The 26,436-nt window shown below is 52.2% G+C and overlaps 3 protein-coding genes across 19 annotated transcripts in view; 1 reads left to right on the plus strand and 2 right to left on the minus strand.

The window, feature by feature from the left end:
- Positions 1-3,721, minus strand: part of CPSF3 (cleavage and polyadenylation specific factor 3) — a 37,133-nt gene extending 33,412 nt beyond the window's left edge. The window contains exons 1-2 of one of the 2 annotated variants that reach the window (XM_013996349.3): positions 3,554-3,721; positions 2,472-2,547 (exon numbers count right to left, since the gene is read on the minus strand). Coding sequence is in view for 1 of the 2 variants with exons in the window: in XM_003354926.5 (XP_003354974.1) it covers positions 3,554-3,603 (50 nt within the window). In the remaining variant the exon portion in view is untranslated. The remainder of the gene's footprint in view (positions 1-2,471; positions 2,548-3,553) is intronic. The other variant, XM_003354926.5, reaches the window with a different exon arrangement.
- A 140-nt stretch (positions 3,722-3,861) lies between these two features.
- On the plus strand, positions 3,862-19,038 carry ITGB1BP1 (integrin subunit beta 1 binding protein 1). 3 transcript variants are annotated; one of them, XM_005662751.4, is made up of 7 exons: positions 3,862-3,977; positions 10,115-10,218; positions 13,922-14,000; positions 15,802-15,938; positions 16,450-16,542; positions 17,363-17,512; positions 17,907-19,038. In XM_005662751.4, the coding sequence occupies exons 2-7, from the start codon at positions 10,147-10,149 to the stop codon at positions 17,976-17,978; spliced, it is 603 nt and encodes a 200-aa protein (XP_005662808.2). In that variant the 5' UTR covers positions 3,862-3,977; positions 10,115-10,146; the 3' UTR covers positions 17,979-19,038. The 3 variants fall into 3 exon arrangements, with proteins under 3 accessions (XP_005662808.2, XP_005662809.1, XP_003354976.2); XM_003354928.5 differs by lacking the exon at positions 3,862-3,977 and adding an exon at positions 4,072-4,237; XM_005662752.4 differs by lacking the exon at positions 17,363-17,512.
- A 2-nt stretch (positions 19,039-19,040) lies between these two features.
- Positions 19,041-26,436, minus strand: part of ASAP2 (ArfGAP with SH3 domain, ankyrin repeat and PH domain 2) — a 164,301-nt gene continuing 156,905 nt past the window's right edge. For all 14 annotated transcript variants that reach the window (XM_085020000.1, XM_085019995.1, XM_021087869.2 and 11 more), the window contains 4 exons: positions 24,098-24,147; positions 23,659-23,753; positions 23,233-23,355; positions 19,041-21,464 (listed from right to left, as the gene is read on the minus strand). In XM_085020000.1, the coding sequence (XP_084876126.1) occupies positions 21,390-21,464; positions 23,233-23,355; positions 23,659-23,753; positions 24,098-24,147 (343 nt within the window). In that variant the 3' untranslated portion in view covers positions 19,041-21,389. The remainder of the gene's footprint in view (positions 21,465-23,232; positions 23,356-23,658; positions 23,754-24,097; positions 24,148-26,436) is intronic.

Consider the following 26,436-nt stretch of genomic DNA (forward strand, 5'->3'; position numbering starts at 1 on the left):
CAAAGGGTGCCAAGTGCACGCAGTCTCACAGTTAAGGGTAGTGATTATTTCAAATTTATCTCCCCTTACTGCAATTTCCCAACCATCTATCCTACTCTTTATCTGAGGCACAGACTTTGTCGGCATCAAAAAAATGATACAGTTCATTTGTCAATTTCCTCCACTTACCAACCCACCCACAGGGTTCCCTCCACTTCTCCTGTAACAGAGACCAGACCCCTTCTGAGGCTAAGGTTTTCCTGGTGGTTCTACACTCTGCACACACCTTCCTTCCGAGCCACTGACACCTGCTGTATCCTTGGCTTTTCCCTCACATCCTTTCTCTGCTATCGGCATGTATTTATTTTTAATTTTTTAATTTTATTTTTTAGCCATACCTGTGGCACACGGAAGTTCTGGGCCAGAAAGCAAACCTGCACCACAGCAGCGACCAGGGCCACTGCAATGACAACGCCAGATCCTTAACCCACTGAGTCACCAGGGAACTCCAGCCACTGGCATTTAAACCCACTAATGTCATGCTCATGCCCAAATTAAAATCCCTTCTCCACTCAGTCATGTCACTGCAATCAGGCTTTTGAACCACCCACTCTGCTCCGTTTCAGTCCTTTTCTCTCTGTTCTCCCATCCGACCCACTCGTCCTTCTCTGAGCTTCTTTCCTGACTTCACCATCGCATCCTGTCCTGCTGGTTTTTCACCTTAGTTTGCTTCACTCGGCTGCCTCTGCTCATCCTTCAACCGTTGCTATGCCTAAGGTTTCCCCGGCCCTCTTCTCGGCCTTCCTGACCTTCATTCGCATATTTCTGACATGCTGACAACTCCCAAGTCTGTATCTGTGGCCCAGATTGTTCTCCTGCATTGCAGACTCTAAGAGTCACTTGGCATTGGTATCTCTCCTGGGTCATTTCATAGGCACCTGGTATTCAAATAAACCAGACCAGTCCTCTGCCCCTGCTCTTCTTTCTTTCTGGAACTCTCTCCCTCCCATGCTGGCATCACTGGCTTCTTTGTATCATGTGCGTCTCAGTTCCGACGTCACCTCCTCATTTGCCCTTCACACCATATTCCACCGTAACACTTACAACTACATAAAGTTATCATATTCACCAACTTGTGGCTTGTTTCTCACTATTAAAATGAAAGCTCCCCAACAGCAGAGAAATTGTCTATTTCACCAGGTACAGCTACAGTGCCTGACCTGCAATAAATCTCAAAAAATACTTCAAGAATGAGTAAAAACTCCCAAATTATAGACCCTGGAAACATGATGCTACACGAAAGAAGCCAGTTACAGAAGATCACATGGTGTAACCCACTTATATGACACGTCCTCAACAGGGCCATCTGTAGAGTCAGAGAGTAGAGGAGTCGTTGCCTAAGGCTGGGGAATTTGGAGGGGATGGATATACAGGGCTTCTCCCTAGAATGAGTGAAATGTTCTGGAATTAGAGGTGACAGTTACAAAACTCTGTTCTATGTTAAAACCACTGACTCATACACTTCAAATGAGTGTTGGTGTGAATGCCATCTCGCTCAGTCTGCTATGAAACAAAACTCCCAAATTTACTCTAGACCCGCCCCGGCTCCTGTACTCCTTGAGTGAATAACATGTCCCCTTGCCAGTTGTCCAACCTCAGATCGGTCGTGGCAACGCTGCCCTCTGCTCTGCCTTCCCTCCCCCAAGCTGCCCTTCCCAGCACATCTGCTCAGGTACAAAGACCTAAAGAATTCCCTTTTTTACTCTCGCAAGCCTCTTTCCAACCCACCGCTCCTCACGTCACTCATCCCAAGTTCTCACTGCTTATCACTTGGATTAGAACCTGACTAGTGTCCCATGAGGATGTGGGTTGGATCCCTGACCTCGCTCAATGGGTTAAGGATCTGGCATTGCTGAGAGCTATAGCTTAGGTTGCAGAAGCGGCTCAGATCTGGCATTGCTGTGGCTATGGTGTAGGCAGGTAGCTGCAGCTCTAATTTGACCCTAGCCTGGGGCCCTCCATATGCTGTGGGTGCGGCCCCAAAAAGCAAAAAGCAAAATCCATCCTTTTAATCATCTCCTACACTAAAGCTAGGAGCATCTTTGCTCTTCCTAAAGCAAAATTCCCACCACATCTCATTCCCACCTAAAATCCCTTCTTGGCTCCCAGTAACTGGCAATAAAGATGCCAACTCCTTACTATGTATACAAGGTCCTTCCTAAGCCTCTACCAGCTCATCTGCTAATTGTTTAGCCGCAGCCACGAGACTGGCCACAAACTGAGAACTGCTCTGCCTGGAACATCCTTGCGCCCACACTTTAGCTATTTTTAATTCCTCCTCATTCTTTGCCACTCAGCGCACGTATCGCATTTTTCAGGATGCACGCAATGGCATTCTCTTCTCTGCTGGAAACCCCTTTTCCATGCGCTCACGGCCTCCGCGCAATGCCTTTCCACGCCACTATAGCAGTCGCCATTGACGGAGCACGTACCACGGCCTTTACTCCGCAGAGTTAAGTGTTGCTGTATTATTTCCACATGAGGACACGGGTTCAGTGATGTTGTGTCCTAGGAATCGGTAAGAGTATAGAAGGGATTTCAGGTCTGCCTCCAAAGCAATGCTCTGCTCTTACTCCAAACTCTCTCTCCAGGACCTGTCATTTGGCAATTCTCTCCAAAAGGGTGAATTCAGTGAACTCAGCACTCTTACCACATCCCTACTGCCTAGTGTGGTGCTTGGCACGGACTCAGTGTTTGCTGAACACAGGAAGAGAGGACGGGGGTGAACTGAGCAGTGGCTAACTTGTGTTATGTCCCCAGTAGGTGCTCAATGAGTCTGTATCAAATCAATGTATAAAGGAAATACTTTCTAGCTTCTGAAAAAGAGCACACAGGTGCATGTGGTGCTAACTCATATCTAACAATAAACGTCTGTTTGTGGATTCAAACTGCTGACTTATAGGATAAGTTCTCCACATTTATAGTTCCCTTTCTGAGCAGCATTCCAGACCTATAATGTGCTTCTCTAACAGGCCATTTCCAACGAAAGGACAATCAGGGGCTGAGATTTCGTCCTTAACATCTCTGCTTTTTCTCCGTTCCAACTTTTTGCCTCCCCCACTCTCCGAGAATGGAACTCGTAGCAAGGCCCTAGTTTATTCCTTCTTTTACATCTTGGCAAATATTAAGTCCTGGAGCGTGCACTGCTACAGCCGTATCCAGGTCCTCGTCTCATCCGGCCGTCCTCGGCATCACGGGTTCCCTTAGAGCTTGCCACTCCTGGACGTCTAGGGAAGCGCCCAGCGGCCCCAGAGGCATTTCCCCCCCTCCCCAAATTTAACATACTCTGCTCCCCTGAGCCTCACGAGAAAGCAAACTCCCATTCAACCCAGCAGGCCCCTTCCGATCGGCAGTTCTCCAAACCCCTTCAGCCGGAGAGGCTCGGCCGGCAACTGCGGACTAAGGGCAGCCTGCGGAGGCAGGCTGGCGTGGGGGGCGACTGGCGAGGCCAACCATCCGGCCCTCCTCGCCCCACAGCCCCGCGGCTGCATTGCCCCTCTCTCGGGTCCCTTACAGGGGTCGGATCAGCAGCTGGTCACTCTCCTCTGCAGGAATCGCAGACATCTCAGAAGTGTGGAGGCGACGCCAGGAAGAGGAACAGGTCGCGGGAGTCTATCTAAATTGGAAGCCAGAAGGAACCAAAGAAGGAAGAACCTCATTCACCGAGGCCACAACTTCCGGGACCCCGGGAGCCGCGACCGTAGGCTCCTCCCTTCGACTTCCGGTCGGAGACCCGGACTCGCGAGGTTCCTCCCCACCCCGGGCCCGGGAACCTGGGGCCGGGCAGAACTGCGCCTGCGCGAGCCTTCGGAGGCGGGGCCTGGAGGGCGGGGCCAGGGGTCCGGAAGAGCCGGCGCTGGAATCGGAACGGAGGTGGCTGCTGTGGCGCCGGCTCCCCCGGGAGTGGGTGTCTGACCCCGACCGCAGGCGGCGGTGAGGTAAGATCCCGGTCCTCGCCGCGCTCTGGCGAGCCTGGCCGGGAACGCGGGCCCCGAGGGCGGTGCCGGCGGGAAGGCAGATGGGTGGGGTCGCGGTCTCTCCTGGGACCCGCCTTCCCCGGGGTCGGTGTTCTAGGCCCCGAGGCGGCGCGGGAGCCGCGGCAGGAGCTGAGGGGCGAGCCCGGGCCTGCGGAGAAGGCAGTGCCTGGTGCCTGATATCTGTCTTGGGCGGGACCGCCGCTCCGGTGACGACGGATGTGGTCTGTGGATGGGTCCTGTCGGAAAGGGGGACGGGGTGGGAGCATCCCCGGGGCTGCTCCCGGTGTCAGGCTCTGGTTTCAGACGTGGTGAAGAGTGCTCACTTTTTGTGCGGGCTCCTGTTGGTGTCTCCCCCCGTTGGGGCTTCAGCCCTTTTTCCGAACCACCGCCCGGGGCCGGCGTTGGTCTGTTTTGTTTACTGTTGTCCTGCGCATCAGCACGTGGCAAGCGCTCACAACAGTGAGGAAGGAGTACGTGGGGAAGCAGGAGGGGGTCTAGAAAGAGTTTTGAAGCCACCTCTACCAAGGTTCCAAACTTAGCCTTACCCGTTATTAGTGGCCATGGGCGCACTTTGAGCTTTAGCTGCCTCATTTGAAAGAGGCTGTCATACTGCAGCCTTGCTGGTCCGTGGAGAGGCTCAGAGGATATAGCACCCAGCACTGGACAGGGCACCATAGGCACTTAGTGTGGGAGTTGTCATCTGAGTGACAAGATGCTCTCCGGTTTATTAAGCTTGTCCCCTGCCAGGCTGTGCCAGGCATTGGGTATTCAGAGATGAAGGACCTAGCGTTTGAGGAGCTCACAGTTCAGAGTGAGATAGTTACAAGTAGACAATAACCGACTCATGCTAAGATTGAGATATCTAAGGAGTTCCCGTTGTGGCGCAGCGGAAATGAATCCGAGTGGGAACTGTGAGGTTGTCAGTTTGATCCCTGGCCTCGCTCAGTGGGTTAAGGATCCGGTGTTGCTGTGAGCTGTGGCGTAGGTTGCAGATGCAGCTCGGATCTAGTGTTGCTGTGGCTGTGGCGTAGGCCAATGGCTACAGCTCCAATTAGACTCCTAGCCTGGGAACCTCCATATGCTGCAGGTTTGGCCCTAAAAGGACAAAAAGACCAAAGAAAAAAAAATTGGGATATCTAAGCGCCCATCCCTTAGCCCAACCTGGAGGTCCCAGGGAGCCTTTCTAGAGGAGAAGAAGCCTGAATTGAGTCTTTTTTTTTTTTTTTTTTTTTTTTTTGCTGCACTCACAGCATATGGAAATTCCTGGGCCAGGGATCACACCCAAGCCAAAGCCTCCACCTATTGCACAGCTACCGCAATGCCGGCTCCTTACCCCAGTGCAGTGGGAACTCCCTGAACTGAGTCTTGGAAAGTGACTGAAGTTATCCAAGTGGGTAGAAGGTGGATGGGCGCTCCCGGCAGAGGGGCCGGCAGGAGGCCCGTGTGGAAACTGGGAGCATAGTGCATGCTGAGAGCCACAAGCAGTTGTGTTCCCTGCGGATTAAGTGTGAAGCGGGTTGTGGAAGGTGAGACCTGGGAGCCGCATGAGAGTGGAATGTGGAGGACCTCGCATCTCCTGCCAAAGAGCTTTGCCTTCAGCCTTTAACTTCGGGAGCCAGCGAAAGAGGTTAAGCAGATTAGTGTCATCTGATTTAGGTTTTAAAGAAATCGTGTTAGGAGTTCCCGTTGTGCCTCAGCAGAAACGAATCTGACTAGCATCCATGAGGACGCAGTTCTTTTTTTTTTTTTTTTTTTGTCTTTTTGCTATTTCTTTGGGCCGCTCCCTTGGCACATGGAGGTTCCCAGGCTAGGGGTCGAATCGGAGCTGTAACCACCGGCCTACGCCAGAGCCACAGCAACGCAGGATCCGAGCCGTGTCTGCAACCTGCACCACAGCTCACGGCAACGCCGGATCCTTAACCCACTGACAAGGGCAGGGACCGAACCCGCAACCTCATGGTTCCTAGTCGGATTCATTCACCACTGCGCCACGACGGGAACTCCCGAGGACGCAGTTCTGATCCCTGGCCTCATTCAGTGGGTTAAGGATCCGGTGTTGCCATGAGCTGTGGTGTAGGTCGCAGACACAGCTTGGATCCCATGTTGCTGTGGCTGTGGCGTAGGCCGGCAGCTGTAGCTCTGATTGGATCCCTAGCCTGGGAACCTCCATGTGCTGGGGGTAAGGCCCTAAAACTAAAAAAAAAAAAAAAAAAAATTTGTTTTAGCTGGAGCTTGGTGATAGATTTGAATTGGCAAGTCCAGCTGGGAGAGGATCCCTCGCCTTGTGAAATGTCTCCTGGGGGCGTGTGAATTCCTTAATTTGCATTCCAAACTTTGTGCATTTGTATGGGTTAAGGGTCCACTGCCTTCATCAGATGATGAGAAAGTGTCCATATGCCACAGTCATGTGTGACAGAGGCAGGCCCCGATGGAGGAGGCAGGCCCCGATGGAGACGAGGGTGGGAGAACCCCTCAGCTCAGGTGGCGTAGTCAGGGCATCCTGGGCTCGACTGCATGTGGGGCTGCAGGACAGGGAGGAACCGGTTTCTACCAGAAATAGTATAATTGACGGAAAGCCAGAGGAGGGGAGAGGAGCAGGTGTGGAGGGAAGACGATGGATTCTGCCTTCGGCATGTTTTGCGTTTGCTGAGTCTGTGGATCATCCAAGTGACAGTATCTTTGGGCTCATTTTTACGCATAGGAATAATTTAGAGGCGGAATGATTTGCTTCATTAAGAACATGCATCAAAAGAGGAGCAGATCGCAAAGGCTTTGATAAATTGCCCCCCCCCCCCCGTGAGCTCCTGGAGTGATGGTGAATGAGAAAAGAGTCTTCAGGAATTGCAAAGGCCTTATGATTATAATGTAGTGATTTTCAAACATTTCTAGTCTTCTAGGGATTTGAAGGAAGGCCTTAGGATTTTGAAACAATGGCATCAGATTTTTAGGAGTTCCCGTGGTGGCGCAGTCGGTTCAGGATCAAGCTTTAGGTAGGGATCAAGCATTGCTGCAGCTGTGGCGTAGGTCACAGCAGTGGCTCAGATTTGATCCCTGCAGCTGAAAAGGGGGGAAGAAAAGTAGTGTCAAATTTGAAAAAATCATTTAAAATTGCTGTGTATAAATATTCCTTATATATACTTAAAATAGGGTATTCTTAAATATGCTAGTCACCAACATTTTAAGCCATCAAATTATGGCATGTTATGCTGCTGGGTTAACCCAGTTTGGGGCAGACCTTGGCATAGGCTCTCTTGCCTTCTACCTGAAAGGTATCCTGGGGTGGCAAGGCTGTCGTTTGCAACAAATTGTCCACAGAAGCCTTCTAAGTAGCCTCCCTCTTTATGCTCTCATCCTCTGCAGCTAGTGCCCCACCAGCAGCCAGGCATCTTTCCTAAACAGCCCCCGAGGAGTTCCTGCTGTGGCCCAAGGGGTTGAGAATTCAGATGCAGTGGCTCGGGTCGCTGTGGAGGTGCAGGTACCATCGTCTGCCCAACGCAGTGGGCTAATGGATCCAGTGTTGCCACAGCTGTGGCTTAAATTCAGTCCCTGGCCCAGGAATGTCCATATGCTGAGGGTGCAGCCATTAAAAAAAAAAAAAAAAAAGCAACGACTCTCTAGAGTCTTCCTGTGAAACCCCAAACAAAACTCCACTTTTGATGTGGCTGCGAGGCCGCCTGTGGATCTTTCTCGTCATTCGCTCTGCCTCCTCCTCTTGTTCTCAGTATTGGGGCCTCTCACAGGGCCACACCTGCAGCATATGGAGGTTCCCACGCTAGGGGTTGAATTGGAGCTACAGCTGCCGGCTGACACCACAGCCACAGCAACACAGGATCCTTAACCCACTGAGGAGGCCAGGGATCGAACCCGCAACCTCATGGTTCTTAGTCGGATTCGTTTCCGCTGCTCCACGGCAGGACCTCCGGGAACATCTTTTCTGTCTAAAATAGTCATCCCTTCCTGTGCTCGCTCTCTGTCTCCTTAACTGGCTTTAGGTTAGGCAATTATTGTTTCCAAATAATGTGTATCTGGTTGTCTTTCTTTTTTTTAATGATTTTAATTTTTTCGTCATAGCTGGTCTGCAGTGTTGTGTCCGTTTTCTACTGCACGGCAGAGTCACACACACACCTCTTCCACCTGGTCTTCTTGCTGGCTGGCTGCTCCTTCTAAAAATGAGCTCCCCGAGGCCAGGGCTTTGTCTGTCTGCCTCAGGGAGGTAAACCCCGCACCCGGTGGGTGTCACTGGCTGCTCAGGAAGGAAGGAATCGGGTGTTCTTGCGACTCGGCGGGTGAAGCAAAAACAGACATCCGTCGGCTGCTGGGGCTGTTTGGAGAGCTCAGGCCCGGGGGTCAGCCTGGGGCAGCGGCCCGAGGTCAGAGGCTAGTGAGTGGACGTGGGGGCGGTCCCCAGACACCAAGGGAGAAACTCTTCTTTGGAGAAGGCCATTCTCTGGCCGCCTCCTGATTGACGCGCTCTGGTCCTTCCTCAGGTGCTTTGTTTTTCTGGTAAGACTTGACCGTGTTGGGATGAAAGCACCTGTGCAGGCTGCTGTGTCTGGAACCCCTGGAGGCGATGAAAGAGTAGTTCCCCTCTAGAGCCAGCGGTGTCTCTCCTGCCCTCTGCAGACTCCAGTCTGTAGGCAGCATTTGTTGGGTTTTCTTACTCACAAGCCCTCCTGAAAGAGGGGTCGCAGTTCCCTCGCCTATAAAATGCAGGTCCTGGAGTTCCCGGGGCAGGGGGGCTCAGCAGGTTAAGAACCTGACATACTGTCCAAGAGGGTGCGGGTTCGATCCCTGGCCTTGCTCAGTGGGTTAGGATCTGGCATTGCCACAGGCTGTGGTGTAGGTCAGAGATGCGGCTTGGATCCAGTGGAGGCTGGAGGCCACAGCTCTGATTCGACCCCTAGCCTGGGAACTTTCATGTGCCACAGGTGTGGCCGGGGAAAAAATAAATAAATAAATAAATAAAATGCAGATCCTAATCTGTCTCCTGTAAGCCCCCCGAGGACAAGGCCTAGAGTCCCAGCAGAGTGTGCGCTGCAGACGGACCCTCAGAAAACATCTGGAGCAGATGAGTCTCGCAAGTTGCTGTGGGGAGAACGTGCATTTGGAAGTACTTGAACTATGAACCCCATGCAGGCTGGTCCATAATTTTCCAAGTGTAGTATATGTGCCCTCTGAAATGGGCAAAGGAAACTCATTCATTAAAAAAAAAAAAAAAAAAAAAAGAGAGAGAGAGGCGTTCCTGTCATGGCACAGCGGAAACGAATCCAACTAGGAACTGGGAGGTTGTGGGTTCGATCCCTGGCCTCGCTCAGTGGCTTAAGGATCCGGTGTTGCCATGAGCTGTGGTGTAGGTTGCAGATGCGGCTCGGATCCCGGGTTGCTGTGGCTGTGGCGTAGGCCAGCGGCTACAGCTCCGATTCGACCCCTAGCCTGGGAACCTCCATTTGGGTGCGGCCCTAAAAAACAAAAACAAAACATTAAAAAAAAAAAAGAAGATATTATTAAGACTGACTCTGGGAAGCTTAAGGTCACCTCTTTTCCCTGGCTTTGCTGGAACCAGGAAGTGAGAGCTAGCAATATTTTTATGTCAGCCTTTACCTAAAAATAGTTCGAGACTTCAAGAAAAAGGCGCATTTCCGAGAGGAGCAAATGTCTTCTGTCCTTAGCCCTGCCGTTTACAGACCAAGAGCTGCAGGCGGTGCCCAAATCTCGGTATCTTGACTGGTAAACTGATCTGGCACATATTCTGTTAACGTCTTCAATTGATTGAAGGGAAAGAAGGCGCTTGAATATTTTGAGAACCAGCTGACATGCGTCTGTTCCTCTGAGCAGCGCTTTTCGCTTCTCCAGATTTGCCAAGAAGATTCCTCCCTTTCTTGGTTCATTGGGTTGGAGTTTTGTGATTCAACAAGACAGTAAGAATGAAAAAGGATAGTAAGCAGATTTTGTGGTCAGTGGAAAATGCTTGTTTTCAGTAGAAGCAGAAGAGTGTGGACTGGAAGGGATCCCCGATTTTTATTTGGTTTTGTTCCCATTACACGCGAAGTGATTTAAGCTGCTTTTCGTGATGTGCTAACGGGTGTTTGTTCTTACAGGGGAGCGCCTCCGGGTCAAGCTATGGTGGAAGATGTTTCGGAAAGGCAAAAAGCGCCACAGTAGCAGCAGTTCCCAGAGCAGTGAAATCAGTACCAAGAGCAAGGTCAGGGGAGCGGGACTGGGGACCAGAAGCAGAAGCTGGGAGAATGTCGTTTCCCAACAAAGTTCCTAACCGTGGCAGACCTGCTGATAGTCTCCAAACGAGATGTTTTTAACGTTCATTTTTTTTGCCCTGGAGACACATTCTGTGCTTGATTTAAAATTTTTTTTCAGCCCTGCCTGTGGCATGCACAAGTTCCCGGGCCAGGGATCGAACTCCCCCCCACTGTAGGGACCCCAGCCACAGCAGGAACAGTGCCAGATCCTTAACCTGCTGAGCCACTGCGGAACTCCTTGGTTTAATTTTATTTTGTTGTGATAGATTTTCTTTTCTTTCCTTCCTTTTTTCTTTTTTTGGGGCTGCACTCAGGGCACATGGAAGTTTCTGGACCAGGGGTTGAACCTGTGCCACAGCAGAGACCTGAGCCACTGCAGTGACAATGCCAGGTCCTTAACCCACTACACCACAAGGAAACTCCTTGTTTGGTAGATTTTCTGAAGTTCTTCAACCTCTCTTAACCTGGATGGGACAGGACCTATGAATGCTATGAATGGTCTCCTTGAAACACTGTTGTTGTTTTTTGTTTTTTTTTCTTTTCAGAGCCGCACCCATGGCATATGGAGGTTCTCAGGCTGGGGTCGAAACAGAGCTGTAGCGGCCAGCCTACACCACAGCCACGCAACGCCGGATCCTTAACCCACTGAGCAAGGCCAGGGATCGAACCTGCGCCCTCATGGATGCCATCAAGACTCAGTTCTGCTGAGCCACGGCTGGAACTCCGAGACCCCGGTTCTCAGTTGTCCACGTGATGGACATTGCAGCCGGTCCCGGAGCTGGGTCCAGATCTAGGCTCTGTGGGGCGTGGGGGTGACTCTACCTCTGTTTCCGTCACAGCGAGTCACTTGGCCGGTGAGCCGGATGCCCCGACGAGAAGCCCCGAGAGGCAGAGCGTCGGGTGCCCTGGGAGCCCCGGGCGCCCACGTGTTGACTCCTCCAGAGCCTTTTCACCCTCCCCCCGGGTGAGCGCTCGGTCTCCAAAGACGTGGGTGCCCAGGGCCGGGTCTGGGTGAGGCAGGAGAGGAGGCCACCTCCAGGGCACCCGGGCACAGCACCCGGGGTGACAGCGGCCACCCTCAGGGAAGGCCACGCACACGACTGCCCCGCAGGGGTCCCCGTCGGTCAAGAGTAGCCACGTTGGGCCATCGGCCCAGACCTGGGCGCTTTAGGAGCCCGCGCAGCCCAGGATGGCAGATGACAGCGTCCCCTGAGGTCCCCAACTCGTGCAGCTGGCGGAGATGCGCCCGCTCTTCCCTGACTTCGGCGGGAGCCCCTCAGCCTGGAGCCAGCGGCCGGGCCCAGCGCCGTTTGCCAGATCCGAACCTGGATAAAGGGAGACTAGCGACTTGCCACTCTCAGCCTGGGCCCAGAGCCCCACCTCTGATTCTGGGGGATCCGCTGCCTCGGCGGGGGGCAGGGGGGGTGCATAGGAGGGGCCACGCGCCCGGAGCGAGGCTCTTGCCGCCAAGGCCATCGTCAGCCTCCCCTGGTTGCTGAGCAGAACTGTGCCTGTTTGGTGCGTGTTGCAGGGATGGTGTCCGCTTCTGCGGTTGTAATTCTGAACGTGGGAAAACGGGCCACTTTCTCCCTGTTTCTGTTCAGAGGGTCACTAGGTTCTGGTGTTTTCTCTGCCGAAGGGCAGCTTGAAGCACAAAGGCTCCCTCTGTTACCCGCTTCCCAGAAGCCAGCCTGACTTTGTGGCAGCATCTTCACAGCAGCTCACCCGTCGAGTATTTAGGTTTTCCCAGCTCTTCAGTGCCACGCGCACGAGGGCCGTCTCTGCGTACAGCTCTGCTCTCATTTTAAACCAGATTCCAAGTACAATTATTAACAAGAGAAGAGATATATTTAAGATGATTAATTTTTATATCCACCTTGATTCGCTTCTAAAACATCTAAAGATGGGAGTGTACTTCTTTTCTTTTTGCTTTTTAGGGCCGTACACGTGGCGTATGGAAGTTCTCGGGCTAGGGGTCGAATCAGAGCCGCAGCTGCCAGCCTACACCACAGCCACACCAGATCCAAGCCACTTCTGTGACCTACACCACAGCTGGTGGCCATGCCGGATCCTTAACCCACTGAGTGAGGCCAGGGATCGAACCTGCATCCTCATGGATACTAGTCAGGTTCTTAACCTGCTCAGCCACAACGGGAACTCCGGGAGTGTACTTTTAAAATTTAATTTTGATTTGAAGTGTAAAAAAGTGACTAATTTTTTTTCATCAAAAGTTTTCATTTTTTTTTTTCTAAAAAATTATAAACACAGTGACGAGTTCCCTGATGGCTCCGCAGGTTAAGGATCCAGTGTTGTTACTGTTGTGGCCTGGGTTTGATCCCTGGCCTGGACGTTTCCACGTGCTGTGGCCACAGCCTGTTTTTTTTTTTTTTTTAAAAGGAAAAGCACACCGAGCGTATAATGCTGTTGAAGAGCAAACTACGCTGACATGTATGATTCTTTCAATGTCGTTGAAGAGTTTTGTTGGCTTTTCTCTGTAATTCACGTCGACAGGTGTGCCGTGGTCTGCGGGTCGTCTGTGTATAACTGCTGTGGCCCAGCTCACAGTTGGAGTCATTGCAGGAGCGCGGGGTGGGCATCAGATCTAGATTAGAGGTCGGGCGTGTTTGCCAGCTGTGACCTGGGGCCGATCCCTTCACCGCCCGAGGCTCCTTGTTCACTTACTGACCACGCTCCCGCTCCGTGGCGCGTTCTGTACAGGCTTCTCTTGGGTTCTGGGCAAATAATGTGAACACATGGTGTGGATTTTTCCCCTCCTGTGTAAGTTCAGGTATCTTAGAAGGAGATGGAGGTCGGGGTTTCGGGAGCGCTGACCCCACGTGTATTTATCCAGTGTTGTTATGGGAAGAACCGTTGGGATTATTATTATATTTTTTAAGTTCGCTATGGAATTTGTCTTTAGAAAAAAATCTGTCACAGATGATCTGCCTAAAGAACCAACCTGATTTTATTTTTAAATTTATTTTATTTTATTTTGCTATTTAGGGCTGCACCTGTGGCACATGGAAGTTCCCAAGCTAGGGGACAAATCAGAGCTGCAGCTGCCAGCCTGCACCACAGCCAGAGCCACTCGGGCTCCGAGCTGTGTCTGCAACCTGGACCACAGCTTGCGGCAGCGCCGGATCCTTAACCTACTGAGCAAGGCTAGGGATCCAACCGCACCCTCAAGGATCCTAGTCTGGCTCATTACCGCCGAGCCACCACGGGAACTTCTCCAACCTGATTTTATGTGTGTTGATTCAACTATAGTCAGTAAATCATTTGAGTGTTTTGGTGGAGAACTTTGAGAGAAGATAGTGCTTCTAATTCCTTTTTTTTTTAGTAAGAGATCCGCTCTGTCAAATATTATTTTTCCATTTTCATCTCTTGGAAAAAGTACCTCCCCTGGCTGGCATAGAAGCAACTATCTGATTTGATTTATTTATTATATGGGAATATAGGTGATTTCCAAAGGTTAAGTTCAGGTGCACAGTGAAATGAATCAGTTGTACATGTACGTGTGTCCATCCCTTTTCAGATTCTCTTCCCATATAGGTTATGACGCAGTACTGAGTAAATTTCCTTGTGCTCTTTGGTAGGTCCTTGTACCCCTCTTCGAATTACCCGTAACGTTTTGTGTTTGTTCCTTCTCAGTCGGTGGACTCCAGCCTTGGGGGGCTCTCCCGGTCCAGCACTGTGGCAAGCCTCGATACAGATTCTACCAAGAGCTCAGGTATGGACACGGGTTGGATCAGGATCTTGATCCTCTAAGGCTTTTAACAGGTGTTCACAGGTCTAGCGGCACAAGTTCTTCATACCTGGGACTTTGTTTCTTTGCTCTGCCGTCTTTGTCAAGAGTTTAGAGCTGGCCCCAAGAGCTGGGGGAACATGGGTGGTGAAAGCTGAAGCCTTGGAGCCAACCGCTCTGAACAGTCATAGAGCAGAAAACGTGTGGGAAAGGCCGTGGAGACCCTTGAGAAGGGTCGGCGTGGCTTTGTGGGAAAAGCGCCAGGCAGGTGTGGCCGTGCATTGGAATCCCCGTGTTCGTGGGGGCGGGACAGCGACCTGTGATTCATGACAGAGGTCAAGGCGCGGGCACTCAGAGAGGCCAGCTCATGAACATCCCCCGCACATGGTCGTGACAGGAGCATCTGTCAGGCCCCTGAACACGTTCACGCAGCCTCCTGCAAAAACCCCAGAGTGGCTCCGAACGCACCTGTCAGCTGGTGTCTCATCGAAAACCTACACCTTCCTTTTCTTGTGTAAAACTTGCCCATTTTTCCTTTGGGGTCCTGGACTGCTCGGTCCCTAAAAGGCGGCGGACGCGGGAGGGAAGGTGTAAAGGAGAATATAGTGGCGTCTGTACTTCCAGATGCTTCAGAACGTAAACATGGGGGCATCTTTTTATTGCATAAACATAAGCGAGAAGCAGGCACACAGGAGGCCCTCACGCCGGCAGACACCGTAGCTCCTCCGTGGCAGTTTTGTACCGGCGGACTGACACCGCTTCACCGGTTACACCTGCTACGTACCCTGTCTGGTATGAGCCCACCTACGCTGGAAAAAAGTCTGGTCTTTTCTGACTGAATGGTAGGGGTCAGTCAGGTTTCCTGAACTTGGAAAGAAAGTTGAAAAGTCCGCATGGTAAAGAGGGAGAAGAGGAGTTCCCATCGTGGCGCAGTGGTTAACGAATCTGACTGGGAACCTTGGGGCTGCGGGTTCGGTCCCTGGCCTTGCTCAGTGGGTTGAGGATCCAGTGTTGCCGTGAGCTGTGGTGTAGGTTGCAGACGTGGTTCAGATCCTAACCCTACAGCTCCGATTCGATCCCTAGCCTGGGAACCTCCATATGCCGTGGGAGCAGCCCTAGAAAAGGCAGAAAGACAAAAAAAAAAAAAAAAAAAAAAAAAAAAGAGGGAGAAGAAACCAAAAAATAATTAAATGTCATATATGCCTCATACAGGAACTCCGTCATTGTCTAGCTGACATTTTCTTTTTTGTTTGGAAGTGAAGGATATTAACACTTAAGTTATTCCTATTGATATATTTATTTATTTATGGATTTTCTTTTTGTCTTTCTTTTTAGGGTCGCACCCGCGGCACATGGAGGTTCCCAGGCCAGGGGTCCAATCGGAGCTGTAGCCGCCAGCCTACGCCAGAGCCACAGCAACGCGGGATCCGAGCCATGTCTGTGACCTACACTGCAGCTCACAGCAACACCAGACCCTTGAGCCACTGATCGAGGCCAGGGATCGAACCTGCGTCCCCATGGATGCCAGTCAGGTTTGTTAACTGCTGAGCCATGACGGGAACTCCTTTTGAGATTTTTATACATATAGTATGTTGTGAGTCACTGAGGAAAAATTTGGTGACATTTTTAAGTTCTTTCCCATTACATAAAGTTTCCATTTAAAAACTTTATTTTTATTAAAGGCTAAGTTCGATGACACCGTCTGGTTCCATTTCGGGAAGGGGTTGAGGCTACCCTTTGAGCAGCTATTTCTTCTGGAGTCTTACAGTTTTTCTTTCACCTGTAGGACAAAGCAACAATAATTCAGATACCTGTGCAGAATTTCGAATAAAATATGTTGGTGCCATCGAGAAGCTGAAACTCTCGGAGGGAAAAAGTCTCGAAGGGCCACTCGACCTGATAAATTATATAGATGTTGCCCAGGTAAAAAAAAAAGTTTCGTTTTCCAAGGTTTTGGAAGAGACTCTGGCTTTGGAGAAAGACAGCGCTTTTCCTCGCTGCTTCTCCTGAGGCCGTGCTTCGAGCACTGCTAAACTGTCACGGTGGGAAGTTCCCGTTGTGGCTCAGCAGTAATGAACCCGACCCGCATCTATGAGGGTGCGGGTTTGATCCCTGGCCTCGCTAAGTGAGTTAAGGTCTGGTGTCGCCACAGCCGTGGTGCAGGTCACAACTGCGGCAGCATGGGTTCCATCCGTGGCCTGGGAACTTCCACATGCCATGGGTGCAGCCAAAAAAAAAAGAAAGAAAGAAAAAGGTGAGAGAGTATTTCCTCTGCCTGTTTGGAGAGAAATTCCTGCTGGGCCGCCGTATGCTCCACATCCTTTAAGAAGGGTTTGGGTCTGTGATGGCCAGATGCTAAATTTGAGGCATCAGAATTAAGAATGAAACAATTTTAAAAAGTATATATACATTGTAATTTATTTTTACTTTAAAGCAAGATGGAAAGTTGCCTTTCGTTCCTCTGGAGGAAGAATTTATCATGGGAGTTTCCAAGTATGGGATAAAAGTATCCACATCGGATCAGTATGTAAGTAATTTAATGACACGGAAAAAGGTGTTTTAGGTACTGGGGAGTTCGGGCCAGGAAGGGCCCTCTTCTAGTTAGGTCTGATCCTGTTTGCAGAGTGGTTTGGAAACATTCCTGGCAGCTAGTCTTAAAAAAGTGACCCATTTGCTGGGGTAAGTGAATAGGGCTTTTGCTTCTGGGTGTAGGGCTCAGGACAAACACCCCCCACCCCACCCTGCCCTGCTGGCCTGGCATGCGTTGCCACTTGGGCCCCCGTGACTCCGAGCAGCCGTCAGCTTGGAAGCTGGGCATAGAGAACAGCATCTCGAACTTGGATCACCTCCCTCCATCTTTCTAGCACTTGAGTAGGAAGGTAGGATGCTCAAGGCACCCTGTCCCTCAGTCGAGCATGCCAGGACGCTCCTTCGGCTGAAGAACCGGTAACACTACTTCCTGCCAGATCCGTGGAGATGCGGATCTCCGTTTAAAGCCTCACGAGTAACTCCTGCACTGGAAAATGAGCTACAGGATGGAGAAACAGGAGTTCCCATCGTGGCGCAGTGGAAACAAATCTGACTAGCATCCGTGAGGTTGCGGGTTCGATCCCTGGCCTCGCTCCGTGGGTGAAGGATCTGTTGTTGCCGTGAGCTGTGGTGTAGGCTGAAGACGCAGCTGGGATCTGGCCTTGCTGTGGCTGTGCCCGGCATCTGTAGCTCCGATTCAGCCCTAGCCTGGGAATCTCCATATGCCTTGGGTGCAGCTCTGAAAAGCAAAAAAAAAAAAAAAAAAGAATGGAGACACATGTCAAATAGTACGATCTCTCTTGCCCCTGGTTCCGCAGGACGTTTTGCACAGGCACGCGCTGTATTTAATTATCCGGATGGTGTGCTATGACGACGGCCTGGGGGCGGGGAAAAGCTTACTGGCTCTGAAGACCACAGATGCCAGCCACGAAGAATACAGCCTGTGGGTTTACCAGTGCAGCAGCCTGGTGAGATATTGTTACCTGGGTGGCTAGTCTTAGGCATCAACATGGCAGACCCTGGGCTGAAGAGATGCCACCCGCCGTGTGTCTAACATGGGGAGCACGTATGGCAGGCGCAGGTCAGCCAGCTGTGCAGCCCTGCTGCAGGCTGCGAGCTGTCCGGCCAGGGGCAGGACCGTGGTTCAGGGTGAACGAAGAGCAGGGGAGGGCACGCAGGGTGTCCTCTACAGGCAGAGCCACAGGCCTGAGTTACCGCATGCGCTTTTTTGAAGGGGCACAGGAACAGGTGACTCAGGCAGGCTGTGCCCTGCACGGAGCGGGTTGAGAGGGTCAGGAGGGTCCGATTTAGTCCAGGAAGAGAGTTACGAACGCTCTTGCCCTGTCTTTCCCTGTGATGTAGGAACAGGCACAAGCCATCTGCAAAGTTTTAGCCACCGCTTTTGACTCTGTGCTGACATCTGAGAAACCCTGACTTCTGCAACCCAGGGACGTCACCGTCACACGCAAGTTCCGCTTTTTCTCAGCAGTTGTTTGCCGTCTTGAGCGCTGCCCTTTTACAGAAATTCCCATGATCCCCTGCTCTAGACTGAAGGAAATGCGATGTGTAAAATCTCAGCCGTTTGTCTATTAAAACGTGTCTTACAACAGTGAGTTAACGCTCGACGAAGTGCCCTGTCTCCTGGGACTGAAAAAAGAAACGTCGCCTGTTGCTTTTAAACACAGATGAGCTTAATAAGCTTTGTGCGGCACAGAAGTGCACCCAGCGAGTGAGGCGTGGAGGACCTGCGAGGACGGGGCCGTCTGTGCTGCAGCGCTGGCCCGTGGTGCGCTCTGGCCGGGGGACCCGGTCATGCTGGTCTGAAACAGTGACACCGCCAACTCAAGACACAGCCAGCCTTTGAAAGCGTGTTGTCGTGGAGGTCCTGCCGTACTGTGCACAGCGGGTTAAGGCTCCTACTGCTGCAGCTCGGGTTGCTGCGGAGGTGTGGGTTCGATCCCTGACCTGGCACAGTGGGTTAAGGATCAGCATTACCGCAGCTGGACACAGGTCGTAGCTCTGGCTCTGATTTGATCCCTGGCCCAGGAACTCCCATGTGCTGCGGGTGCAGCCAAAAAAAGTATGTTGTCATGGAGTTCCCATCCTGGTGCCTCAGAAACGAATCCGACTGGTATCCATGAGGATGCAGGTTCAATCCCTGGCCGCACTCAGTGGGTCGGGATCTGGCAGTGGCTGTGGTGTAGGCTGGCAGCTGCAGCTCTGATTCGACCCCTAGCCTGGGAACCTCCATATGCTGTGGGTGTGGCCCTTTAAAAAAAAAAAAAAAAAAAGGCAAAAAAAGCATGTTGTCAGGATAACATGCTAGTAAACCACAATAATTATCTCAGGAATTAAGAAAACTTTAACAGATTATTGCTCATGTTAAAAGGCATACTATTTAAAGACTCCTGTATAGTAGGCTGGTATGTGTTTTCAAAGGCCTGTTTTTTTATATACAACGCTTTGCTAAAGATTAAAAACACTACAACCACCATGTCCATTTAAAAGTATTTTATTTTTTTTCCAGTCAAATGACTAGTTAACAATTAGAGTAAACTTATTACACATGCTCTAGTTATAGGTCACTGCATCAGGACGATGAAAATAAGAACTGATTTAGGTTATACAATATGTACAGCTGCGCTGCAACGAGACCAAGGTCATCGAGCGAGTGAACCGAATCTCATACATCCCAGACAGCACATTCCAAGCTGCACAGGTTACCCACCCCTTCCCAGATCAGAGTAACGCTCAGTCCGTGGACACATTTCTGAGTTGCCGCCCCTCAAAGTCGGATCTGCTGGAGAATGGCAGGCCAAAGGCCAGGATCCTGCAGCTAAGTTCATGAAACATAAGCCTGAAATATTTTATAAATAGATATCTACAATGTTTTCCTTTCTCTCAGTTGCTTTCTTTTCCTTTTTTTTTTTTTAGTTTGTAAAGAGCAAGTAACTAGGAAAGGATACTGGCAGGGAAGTTAATGTAGTTTCTCCTCTGGCAAAAGCAGTATCAATTACTGCACAGCAGCGCCACCCAATTGGAGCCTGGAAAAATATTTCCTAGATCTTTATGTACCAGTGAACCTGATAGATTAGTGTGGGACTCGTGTTCAAGTGTTGACGCGAATCCACTTGAACACAGTTTATAGCTGGCCCCAAGCAGCCAAAGGCTGATCATGGGAGGATTGTGTTAAAATAGACACGGGAAGTGCACCGTGCAAAATCCGTGAGAATTAACTAAAGGAAGGGTTCAAGCCAGAAATGAACAGGTAGTGAAAACAGATGTAGTGCTTTTTAAAAAAAACTTTAATTACAGATCTACCGTCTTTTTACCCGGAACTCTGAAAGGCAAAAAACAAAACAAAAAAAAACCTCACAACTGCCATACAATATCATAAAACATTCCAGTTTGTTCTGTCTTCCTTTATAATAACAAAAAATATATACAAAAAAAAAAAAAAAGCTCTAAGCTTAAAAAAGGCTTGCATAATAAAGACAGGCTGCTTCAATCAAATGTACCATCATAACAAATGCAATTAAAAGCATTGTTGCCTTGCTTTCCAAGCCTACTCTTAAATTGACTCCTTTCCTTTTGGTAAAAACCTAAGTGGGCATTACATGCCCACTTATTCTCAAAGCGCCAAAATTCCAATATGCCTACTGTGAGTCTTACGCTCACCATTACTAAATAGAGGTATGACAGTCAAGTTCATTCAACGAATGAATTTTGATCTCATCATATACAACCTACTCCCCCCACCCCCGGTTGCTCGAGCTCCAGAATGCTCCCCACGATGGACTCGGAGAGGACACCCGGGAGGCTCGGGGCTATTTTATCACCTGGGACCTACGGATTTCTGATATGCTCTGGATTACAAACAGGTTAAATCTCGAGACAGTGTAACTACCGTTCCTGATGGTGTAGTATATAAACACGAGATGCTCAAGTGAGTAAACTTTCTCTTGAGCTAGACGGGGGGCAGGGGGGGAGCAGTGGCAACTTGACGGGAGGAGACAGCAAGTGTGTGGGGCGGGGAGTCTAGCTGTGCGATGAAGGACGTTCGAGAAGGCAAATTCCAAAACGTCCAAAGCATACAAACTAGGGTAAAGGACTGGTTTGCAATCCAGCGTCCTTGGCATTTAACCAAATTCGAGAAATGCGGTTTTCTAGGACCTGGAACGGAGGGAGCTGCTGTGACGTGTACTTCAAGGAACCATCCGTGAGGGGGAAGCAGGGCTGTTCACGAGCGGTTACGCGCACATGCAAGAGACGGGGCTGCAACCTAGGCAGGGCTGGACGGCACGTGGTGTGTACCTGTCCAGCGCCCGTTGCTTTAAATAAACACGGGGAGGGGGGATTTCAAAGGAAATCCGGAAAATCTTTTAAAAAAAGATCTTTCACGGTGAACTGAAGCGTTTTCCCTGGGAAGGCCCGGCCCGCCGTGGACCCCCAAAACCAGGGACTGTGTCAGGGTCACGGACCCCAGAGGAGGGCAAGGAGAGCAGGACGCATCTCTTTCCAACGCTCAGGACATTTTTAGGTTCGGCTACCTCTGCGGATTCGGGGTCTTGATTATGCCAAGATGATGTTAACGTTTCAGTTCACCTTTCAAGAAGACTTTGGGTTTTCCATAGTAAAAGTATAGCAATGTCCCGTGAAAAACACAAATTATAAAAACAGTGCATTGACAGACTGCCTTTGAGTTTGTGAAAGAGAACAGTGACGGTGGAGGGAGTGGGCTAGGGCACGAGACAAGTCATAAACCGGGTTAGCTGGCAGGGGTTCTGGTACCAACAACAAGACGGGACAGGACCTTGAAGAGAAGTGTGTGTGTTCAGGAGCAGTTTAGTCAGCGATAAAGTGCACAAACGACACGGGAAACGCGCCTCGGCGGCTGGGCTCGCCCTCAAGGTGGCCGATCTGAAATGAGGAAAAGTTGCGGTGAGAAGAATTCCGCCTGCTGGAAACGTTCCAGCATTTGGAGGGAAAAAACCCACTTGTCTGGAAGAGGCCTTTCTGGGAAAGAATTCTCCGTAAAACCTCTACACCGCCTCCCTCTTCGCCCTCACTCGCCTTTCCGGCCGTGGAGGCCTGCTGTCCCCAAGGAACGCCACTTAGCGGGGTCCGTGTCTGCACAGGGGCCCCCACCACAGTCCTGCGGTCTCGGGGGGCAGACGGGACAGGATCTGACCATTGCCTACCTGCTTCTTTTTAGAAAATGGATGAAGAAACTGAGCATCAGCAGTTTCTGAGCTGCAGTCACAGAAAGTGACTTGGCGCTACTTAAATGCAGCCAAGCGTTTACAAATGACCTCACTACATCCATTCACTTTTGCTCTGGGTAAGTTATTATTTTTTTTAGGGCCATACCTGTGGCCTATGGCAGTTCCCAGGCTAGGAGTCCAATCAGAGCCGCAGCTGCAGGTCTACACCACAGCCACAGCAATGCAGGATCCTTAGCCCACTGAGCAGGGTCAGGGATTGAACCCGTGTCCTCCTGCATACTAGTCAGGTTCGTTACCAGTGAGCCACAACAGGAACGCCTTGCTCTGGGTAAAAGTTATACATCAAGTAGGAACTCAGTGACATATATTAAATTTATATTAATTTAATATAAAGAAAGTCTAAAAGAAAATTACCAAAATTTAAATGGTTTTTTTGGGGGGTGGGGGGCACAGGAGGCCCTGAGATTACCAGCAGCATTTACTTTCTTCTCTACACCTTCCTGTATTTTCCATAGTTCTTGAAATGAACAGGTACTTTCCAGGTGGCCAAGCCTGTTGTCAGGCTGGAGCCCCATCGCAGGGTGGCTCGTACACAGTGTGAGGGCCAGACGGGTGAGGACGGAGGTGGGTGGTGGGCAGGGTCCCGGAACCGGGAGCTGCAGCCCCCTTTGCTGCCCGTGGCACTGATGGTGCTGCGTGGAGCTGGGCTGATGGAGGAGGGGGCTGTGGGCCAACGGGCACTCGAGCCCTCAAGGGGACAGAGGCCACAAGGGGACCCTGATCCGGCTGTGCCAGAGGCAGTGCCACCAGGCCCCGAGCTGGCTCACAAAGGCCCGGGATCACACAGGAGGGGCTCGAGGAGGGAGGCCCATCAAGGACCCCCTACTCTCGACAGCGGAGCCGTTTCTACGAGTCCTGCCTGCGTCCTCATGACACCATTTGATACGTGAGCTCAGCCTACAGAGCTGGGTCCTTGGTGTCCAGGGGGCAGCAGATGCTGTCAGGTGCTGTTTAATGGTACGCCCCAGGCTGTGACAGCCACCTGTCACTAGGGGTCTACGTATCGTCGCAAAATGCCGTGACCTCCTTCTCAGATGAGGGGGCGACAGCTTAGCCACATGAGCAACTTGTCTGAGGTCACCCAGCCTGACCCTGGCCAGGTCCGGACGCTCCGGGCCACAGGGAAGTGCCAGCTCACCCCGTCCCAGCTCCCACCTGGAGGCCGCGGCTCATCTCTGGAGCCAGCGTGACACGCAGCGACGCTGCCCTGGAGGTCGCTCCTCCTACGTGCCTCAAGCCCCCAGCCGGCCACACGGGGAGGACGGCACGGCTGAGAAGGGCGAGGCCTCGCGGCAGACCCCGGAGGGCGCTCTGGAAAGTGCCCCCGTGACCTGGGGGGCCGGTCAGGCGCCCGGGAAGTGCGGATGTGTGGCTGGCTCCTCGGGCAGAGCGGCCCCACTCACCCACCACTCGTGGTCCTCCTCCCCGTCCACGACGATCACGTCCCCCTCGGAGAACGTCAGCTCGTCCGGGTTGTCGGCCACGCAGTTGTAGAGGGCTTTGACCCGCTTGGGCTTCAGCTTGGTCTGTGGCAAGAGGCGGCAGCAGAGCTTAGTGCGGGGAGCTGTGGGGGGGGGGGTGGCCCCTGGGGCGGAGAGCTGGCCAGACGGGGTGGCTCAGGGGCAGGGGGCTTCCAGGAGGAGGCAGCCGTGGGCCGAGGGTGGGAGCAGGGCGGCCCCGCACCTGGTGTGCACATGGGGCTGTCCTGGGGCCGAGGAGAGCCCCGCGCAGCCGCTGCATCCTTCCCAGGCCCAGGCCCGGGTACCGGCAGGAAGCCTCTCCCGCCCCGGCCAGGGGAGGAGGCGGAAGGAAGGGGCTTGTCCACTTACTGTCTGTGACTTCCTGGGCATGGGCGCCGGGGGCTGCACGACCACGGCGTTGGGCAGGGGACCCAGAGCTTCTGCTCCAGAGAGATCCACGGCTCCTAACCACGAGACAGAAACAATGGACACAAACGCCGCAGGGAGAGCCGGTAAGCAGGCGTCCTGAGAGTTTCTAGTCGATGAAGGTTCCCCAAAGGCCCAAGGACCTTGGGACTTCCATGGAACCTCGGCAGTGTCCCAGAGAGAGACAGATGCCACGACCTCCTCCAGTGACCCCAGACCCCGCCAGGGTCCCTGGCCCACCCCATGGACCAGGGAAGGGGCGGAAACGCAGGGACCAGCACCAGAGGCGCTGCGGGGGGCGGGCGGCTGCTGTCGCGGGACACCCCCTCTCCACCCCCGCGGACCAAGCAGACGTTAACCCAGGCGGACATGAAATAATTACCAGGTCCTCTCGGCTGGCCTTTGCTGGTCAGCAGCGCTGCCTTGTCAGGCCTACAAAGAAGGGAAAATAGAATGATTGGGACCTAGGCCAGGAGGGCCTCCCCTGGCGCCCTCTCTAAACGGACTGTGCTCCAGGAGAAGGCGGGTGAGTCGATTTTATCGGCTGCCACTCAACTACTTTTCTTGGAAAAAGGAAGACCGGGACGCCCAGGGGGACAGAGTGAGACCCAAGCTTCCACAACCAGGTTCTTCCCGAAGCGCTCCTGCCCCACGTGAGCCTGCTGCCCACGACCCGGCTCAGGGGCCGGAAGCTGGGCTCCGCCAACCAGCTCGATCCCTGATGGGCTCAGACCCCTCCTGGCATGGCCATGGGCTCTTCCTGTGTCACTCCCAGGGCCCTGGCGGCTCTGCCAGGATCCTCCAGGCACCAAAGGCCAGCGCCTCTGAGCTCTCTGACCCCTGCTGCCTGTAACCGACCTGACTGTCCAGGGTACCAGCCCCACCCATGAGCCCCCAGGGACCGGCCGGTCCCAGGGCCACAGACAGGAACACCCAGACAGGGGAGCTGCTCCCACGGCGGCCAGACAGGGGTCCATTAACTCAGACTTGCCCGATGGGCTGGATAAATGGGTTTCTGTGAGCGGGCACTTTCATCTGCAAAAGGGGGACACCAGTTCTGTTGGCTCTCAAAATAAGGACAAATGACAGGACACCTGTGATGAGCAGAGAAAGGAGCCCTACCTCTAGTTCCCTGCAAGAGCCAGGCACAAAACTGGGGCTTGAGGGGTGGGGGGTGGGGGGGGCGCATGCTGGAGGGCAGAAGAGGACAGGGGACAAGCCAGGGGCAAGAGGCCTTCCACTGCAGGCCCACTTCGGCCGGAAGCTTCCTCTGCTGCCCCGAAGCAGCCTGTCTGGGCCTTGGAGCCGCAGCCTCAGGATGCAGGTGAAACACAACACTGAGCTCACTGATTTTCTCAAGTTTTCAAGGAACTAAAAAGGCAAAATAAGGGAAGGTCCCACAAGTCTGACCAGTCTCGCCATTTGCTGTTTTTTTCTTTCCTTTCAGCGGCTGCCCCTGTGGCATAGAGAAGCTTAAATCAGAGCCACAGGCTAGGGGTCAAATCAGAGCTGCAGCTGCCGGCCTACACCACAGCCACAGCCACGCCAGATCCAAGCCTCATCTGCAAGCTTTGCTGCAGCTTGTGGCAACACAGGCTCCTTAACCCACTGAGCAAGGCCAGAGATCGAACCCGCATCCTCATGGAGGCAACGTCAGGTCCTTAACCCGCTGAGCCACAACAGCAACTCTCGCCATTTGCTTTCTGTCACCACGGAGATGGAAATCCCCTTTGCCACGAGCCTGCCCAACTACGAGATGCCAGAGGGGGGCCTGAACCTCTGAGACTCTGGCCAGCCAGCCTCTTCTGTACAGGGCCAGAGAGGATGCGTTCTAGGCTTTGTGGGTTCGGAGGTCCCTGTCACGACTATTCCATGCTACCACTGTACCTGGGAAGCAGCTATAGACAGATGATGCATGGACACAGTATGGCCATGTGGCTTTTTTACTCACAAGCTCTGAAATCTGAATTTCACATAACGTTTCTGTATCACAATGTATTCTTCTCGTTTTCTCAACCATTTAAAAAAATTAAAAAAACACTCTCAGCTCGTGAGCTGGGTTGGGCCTGGCCTGGCCTATGGGCATAGGCTGCCAACTTCTGCTCTAAGAGGATAAAGGCCAAAGCTCAGATTTATACTTGGGATAAAATTGGGGGGTGGGGTGCCCCATTTACAAAGAGGACACTGCAGTGTATTCCTTTAAAAACCGAATTCAGGAGTTCCCCTCATGGCTCAGTGGTCAACAAGCCTGACTAGCATCCAGGAGGACGCGGGTTTGATCCCTGGCCTCGCTCAGTGGGTTAAGGATCTGGCGTTGCTGTGGCTGTGGTGTAGGCTGGCAGCTGTAACTCTGATTTGACTCCTAGCTGGGGAACCTCCATATGCCATGGGTGTGGCCCTAAAAATACAAAAGATCAAAAAAAGAACACTCCAAGACACAGCCAGAACTCAAAAAAAAATTCTGTTCTGAGGGTCTTCTGGTTAAAAACAGCAGACAGACACATTCACTTTCACCTTCTCCCAGGGAAAAGGACTAAAATAATTTAAGCCAAAGAGAACTAAAGAAACAGCACATCCAGGAAGCGGCGATTGGAAGGATGCCCCCCCCAACCATCCTGTTCACCAGAGGAAGGAGACCCCACGCGCTGTAAGCAAAGCCCGCAGGACCCCGTGCATGCTTCCGAGCGCCCCAGGCTCACAAGCCCTGGGAGTGGAGCTAAC

The sequence above is a fragment of the Sus scrofa genome, chromosome 3, assembly GCF_054392235.1.
Source record: "Sus scrofa isolate SSC_HxYL_T2T_F1_AM1 chromosome 3, Sscrofa_HxYL_maternal_Yorkshire_Landrace_v2.0, whole genome shotgun sequence".
Classification (NCBI taxonomy): Eukaryota; Metazoa; Chordata; class Mammalia; order Artiodactyla; family Suidae; genus Sus; species Sus scrofa.

Excerpts from the sequence above, each read along its gene's own strand:
- ITGB1BP1 (XM_005662751.4), top strand. The coding sequence starts at position 10,147 with ATGTTTCGGAAAGGCAAAAAGCGCCACAGTAGCAGCAGTTCCCAGAGC. Across the intron at positions 14,001-15,801 it reads AGATTCTACCAAGAGCTCAG|GACAAAGCAACAATAATTCA; the intron begins GTATGGACACGG and ends TTTCACCTGTAG. Across the intron at positions 17,513-17,906 it reads TTTACCAGTGCAGCAGCCTG|GAACAGGCACAAGCCATCTG; the intron begins GTGAGATATTGT and ends CCTGTGATGTAG.